General features: G+C 41.6%; 1 protein-coding gene across 1 annotated transcript in view; it reads left to right on the top strand.

Annotated features, from left to right (window-relative positions):
* The window catches only part of SORCS3 (sortilin-related VPS10 domain containing receptor 3), an 839,716-nt gene that overhangs the window by 694,779 nt on the left and 139,121 nt on the right, over positions 1-5,816 (top strand). Inside the window, exon 9 of the mRNA XM_006879952.1 lies at positions 2,299-2,478. Within this exon, the coding sequence (XP_006880014.1) occupies positions 2,299-2,478 (180 nt within the window). The remainder of the gene's footprint in view (positions 1-2,298; positions 2,479-5,816) is intronic.

Here is a 5,816-nt window from a genome sequence, read left to right as displayed (position 1 = left end):
GAGGGACAGTGCAGGAGGGGAAGACCCTCTATGAGATGGATTGATTCGGTGACTGGGGTAATCGGGATGGGTGTGTCAGAGGTGGTGTGGTTGGCGCAGGATAGAGCCGGGTTTAGGGCTGTTGTGCATAGGGTTGCTATGAGTCGGAAACGACTCGGCGGCACATAACAACAACAACAACATTATTAGTTTAGTGGTCTTTGGCAAATTAAGGCTTTCCCCCCCCCCCCAGCTGGGTATTCCAGCATCCTTGAAACTCAAGAATCCCTGAGCCTGGTGTTTCTATTCACTGGGTGGGAGATCCCCAGGCAGCTCTAACCTGACAGGCACTCACAGTAAACCCGTCTGCCTCTCATTCTGACCATGCAGTTTTAAGTTGGTTTTTTCCATTCCTGTACATTAGTTTAGTCTAAAATAACCTAGCTCATTCATTTTTATGACCAAAACATCTGGGGAAACCCAGGCATTTCTATTACATTTTTAACAAGGTAAGTGAGTTTAATCCGTATTTCCTGCAGCTGCTATTTCCCCACCTACTGGGTTTTGGGGAATTCTTTTCACACCATCTCAACAAGATCTCATCACATGGTTTTTAGCAGCAAGCCTTATTTCCATGTTCAAGCAGCTCAGCAGGCACCTGTAAGTCTACAAGGTGAGTAAGCACAAAGCAACAAGGAAGGTCATAGTCAAGGTGAGCTGGAGAGTTCGAGGCCATATGTTGAGATTTGATGGAGATTGTCCAGTAAGAAAGATCAAGACCTTCTTCTTGTTGTTGTTAACTGAGTGCTATTGAGTCATAGACCACTCATAGCGACTGTATGAACAAAAGACCTGAACACTTGTATAACTTTCATCATTGCTCCACGTTCATAGAGTTTCCAGAGGCAAGCTATTTTGGAAGTAGATGCCACTCTTGCTTCCAAGTTTGTTTTAATTGGGAAGCTCCACCAAACACTGTCCACCATGGGTAACCATTATCACATTTGACACATCAGTGTCACAGTGTTTAGCGTCACAACAACCATGAGTTACCTCTGTACAGCAAGTGGACAGACACGCACCCACCCACCCCTGCCAATTCTCCCATTTCCCAGTGGTACATATAAAATAGACTTCCAGTCTAATACATTTTCACTACCATCACTTCGGTTCTAACACATGGTAGGGTGGATAGAGCTGAGATGCCAGTGAGTGGTGGCTCCATCCAAAAGACCGCAAATCCAGGTATTCTGTATAAGGTGTGGTCAAGGTAAACATTATAGCCTATATTCATTCCCTAGGTTGCTGACTGGCAGTGCCAGGCCTCAAGTCTTTTTATCTTAAAATTAGATGTCCAGGCATTAGATCCAGACCTTTAAAACCTTTGTAAGTAACCTTTGTAAGTAACCAGAAAGCCATTGTAAGTAATCAGAAAATCATGTTGCTAAATTTCTGTATGTCTTATTTTACTTTCCAGTAAAATGATAAAAATCGTAGGATTATTTGATTTTTCTTTTGCTATAAAGCCTTTAGATGACCTAGAATACTTCTTATATGTTAGCTAGTTTTAAAGCTGACCCAGTCACTTCAGTTTTTATACAGAAAAATTGAAGCCCAAGGAAACGAAATAATTCAAATCATGCAGCTGACTTACAGCAGTGTTAATATTCTGACTCCAAATACTAAATTCCAGGTTGAGTATCCTCTGCTCTATATCAGTAATTTTCAAGTATTATTTTATTTTGTTAGGAGTAGAACATCTTACTCTTTTTTATTTATAAAATACTGCACAATCACCCCATATAAGTCCTGTCTGTGAAATAGATTCAAGTAACACTGCTCTAGTTGAAATACAGTTTGGAGACCTGGATCCTGTTACCTGTTTCCTCATCACCCTTTGCAAGCCCCATTCCCCTAAAGATTTTAAAAACACTACAGAATTTAAAAATATAAATTAATATCCAGGGAAGCAATAAGCCTTGTCTTCTTTGCATTAGTGAGCTTCCTCTCCTAAAGCGATATGTCTCTGTTAGCACTAGCACTAACTTTAAGATATTAAAGTAAAAAATGAAAGTGGATGAATCCCTTGAAGCTGGGAAAATGATACTCACCAAAGCCCCTTATGCCCATCTTGTTGTCACTTATCAAGGAGCAGAAATCATGATGCTCATAATTTATAGCCTTCGTCTAACACAGAATTGTCTGGCACAGCCGAGTTTTCTTCTCAGCCTTTTCATCTGTCATGGTAATGACTTTGGGTCCCAGTAGGTAGGAAGACGTGGAGATGTACTTACTCACAGGCTTTCTGTCTTCTCACAGGACATGCACATTATCAGCACGGATGAGAACCAAGTGTTTGCGGCCGTCCAAGAATGGAACCAGAATGACACGTACAACCTCTACATCTCCGACACCCGCGGGATCTACTTCACCCTGGCCATGGAGAACATCAAGAGCAGCCGAGGTCTCCTGGGAAATATCATTATTGAACTGTATGAGGTATGTAGCCAAGATTGTCCCATCTCTGGATCAACGCCTCATCTTCAAGAGTTCTGTGATTGTCCTGAGTTCAGATCGCAGCCAACCCTCTGAGCAAACAGAACTACTACTAAGGCCTTTGATTGTGGATCTCAGTGGAATGAAGTCCCTGAGAGCTTCCATCTTTTCTTCCTTTAACATGGTGTTATTTACTGATCCAAGAGTAAGCATTCCCCCCACCTCCTTAATGTTGAGGTTTTATCCAGATTAAGGCTACAGGGTCTTTAACCTTCAAGTAAATTGTTCACATCTTTGTTTTCTCAAGCAACGTTGTTATCTTCTTTTTTTTTTTTTCTTTTCTTATTGTGTACTGTCTAATCAGATCTGACTGGCACAGGAGGAGATTGCCCCTCCTTCTCCAGTGGAGCTTCTGGTGGATTCGAACTGTGCGCCTTCTATATATCACAGGTTGTTGATGAGTCTTCCTCCAATCTTGATGTTATGTTCTTCTTCAGATAGTCTAGAGTCTTAGATTATCTGCTCAGCATACATAGTGACAATATACATACAAAAATCTCTTCACCGATAAACCATGTCTACAGTGAGGATGGCACAGGGTAAGACAGGATTCACATCAGTTGGTCATAGGGTCGCTATGAGTTGTACTTAACCCAATAGCCCCTAACAACACAATATGTACAATTCAGTGGCATTGCTTAAAGCTTTTATTTCTTACATCCTTTTTGCCCCTATGGTCTGAGATATTACAACGCATTAACTTAAATTCAATGCCTCATTCTTTCTCCCTTCTATCCCTGGTAATCACAATTAATTTTTTTTACTTTATCTGTTTATTTCATATAAGTGAGATTATAATATTTGCCATTTTGCAGTTAACTTATTTTTATTCAAAATACTATGTTTCTATAGTGGCTGAGTGATATTCCTTTAGGTGGATCTGAATTTTACTTTCCCTCCTTCACTGATGGACATTCCCATTGCTTCTACCTTTTAGCTATTATTGACAGTATTTCAGTGAAGTTTTTTAAATGGTGCAGAAAATTGGTTATTTCGGTGACCCCAAATTCCTCTAATGAGAGTCTATGAACTTTGGTAGTCCTGAGCACAGCAGAGGTCCTTAACTGACTGCCTGGATATAATGGATTGAAATAAGTAGGGGGGATGTCTCATGATCCAGAATTCACCAATGCCTGGTCGCCAAACCTATATAGACTCAGTTGACTGAGTTCATTTGTAGAAGGCCGCTGCTTCTTTTCTGCCTGGTGGCCTTCAGTGGGCGAGGTGATCTGGTCTCTTGTTTCAGGTTCTGCCATCAGGCCTGGCTTTCAGAACAAGACGGCCATCTATAGGCTGCTGCTCCCTTCCTGTGTCGTGGGACGTTCCTGTCATAGTCCCCACACTGGTGTCTGAGTTGACAGCTCAGCTGCTGAGGATAAAGGATACATTTGTGTTTGTTATTTCTCTATTAGATAGAGAAGAAAGGTGCCAAGATATGGTGCAAAGGGAGGAGTTGTTGGTTGCGTTTGTTTTGTTTTTTTAAAAAAGGGAGTATAAGTCATGAACTAAAAATCAGCAGAAATACTCTTGACATCCCAGGTTGTCGCTGAAAAATACTAAAATAATTGCCTTTTTAATGAGGTCCCAGTTTGGGAAATGACTGTTAGCGATAACTAAGGGACATAAAGTGGCTTTGAGAAGCTTACTTTCTTCTGCCTGTAATCATACTGGAATAGAGAAGTACACCTTTGTTAGCGAACAGTAAGTCGTACCTTGTGGAACTGTTTGGATGAATGTGAAGCTGTGCCGAGCCCCCTGGGCTCCCTCCACTCAAAGGTTCTGTGTATTATACAGGCGAGGCTCTAAGTAAGACTATTATCCATGCCCTTTTGATCAGAAGCTAATGAGAGATGGTAGATATCGATCCAGATGACTCTTCAGCCCAGAAATCCCTGTGTCTCTCTCGCTATTGATATGGTGGGTGAATTTACCATTGTACTGTTTCCTTCCTAGAGAAAAGGAGCCTGGAGTGCAGTGGTCATTTAGAACTGTGAGACACACTGATCTAAAGTGGAGCATGAATCAAAATGAAGAATGAGCCAAGATCCATGTAATGTTTAACTTCTGCTGAAGAACATTTTCCATCTTGGAGAAAAAAAAAATACAACTGTCACTGCACCCAGAGGGAAGCAAGACCTACCAGGCAGAGCGGCTTGAGAACTAGCCCTACTGAGCTTGTTCTGAAGAGCCGATTATGGCGCTGCTCTGTGTGATGGTCCATGAGGAAGGCAGGAGAGGAATGATACACACTGTCCTTCCCCATCTTTTAGTTTGTTGAAGCTTGCAGTTTCATTTGTAGCTCTTTGACGGGAAGAATAAACAAATTCCTTTTGTGTCTGCCCACTGTTAGACCCAACTGAGACAGAGACACAGGGTGAGAGAAACAGATCAAATATAATCTGTGTTGCTTTTAAAACTTATGAATCAGGGTGAAGTCTCTCTCAGGGAGGAGTGATAGGGAATGGCAAGGGACACACTGACAAAGGAGATTAATCAGAACTGGCTTTGACAAGCACTGTGGCAATTGGACAATTAAAACAGACATGGGTGGGGGGAGAAGAACGAACTGGGGATGAGGGTGGAGAAAACAGTGCAGCAATGAATGAAAGAAAACCCCAAATCTCTGTAAATGTTCATTAAAACTAATAAAATTTAATAAAAAAAAAGAAAAAAAAACTTATAGAGGAGAAAGTGAGATGTCTAATGCTCTATCGCAGAACTAGATGCAGGCCATCCAGTCATAAGCAGAGATGATAAATCAGAGACTCCCATGGAAGCTTAATCCAATTGTCTACAGGTACACAGAAAGGGATCCTCACAGGAAGATCCTAAAAAATAAGAAAGGTAAACATGAGTGGGGCATGCCTGCTTCTTTTCTTCAGAGTTACAGATTTGATTATCAAGCCTCTCGCCCTCAGAAGAAAGGAGTGAATGATTGGAAGGTGTTCAGAATATTAAGAACTGTATGATCCAAGGATCGGAGGAACGAGGCAATGAGCTAGGAGAAAAGATGCTTCCAGGGACAGGTGAGGATTGAATTAGGGTTAGAGTTAGGGTTAGGGCTCAGAATCCAGAAGGCATTGAGTGACAAGGACTAAATTGAATCCTCGTCCTAGACTGTAGCCACATTGAAGGATTTTTAAAGAGTAAGGACTGCAGCCTTCAGTATGGACTAAGGCTCAATGTCAAGAAGACAAAGATTCTCGCCACTGGACCAATTAGCAGCGTCAGGATGGATGACGAAGAGATTGAGAGTGTTCACAGCTTCAGTTTGCTCGGCT

Source organism: Elephantulus edwardii, unplaced genomic scaffold (assembly GCF_000299155.1).
Source record: "Elephantulus edwardii isolate Elephantulus edwardi_28Jun2011 unplaced genomic scaffold, EleEdw1.0 scaffold00006, whole genome shotgun sequence".
NCBI classification, from domain to species: domain Eukaryota; kingdom Metazoa; phylum Chordata; class Mammalia; order Macroscelidea; family Macroscelididae; genus Elephantulus; species Elephantulus edwardii.
The sequence above is the reverse complement of the archived record's forward strand: the minus strand, read 5'-3'. Positions and strand labels throughout refer to the sequence as shown.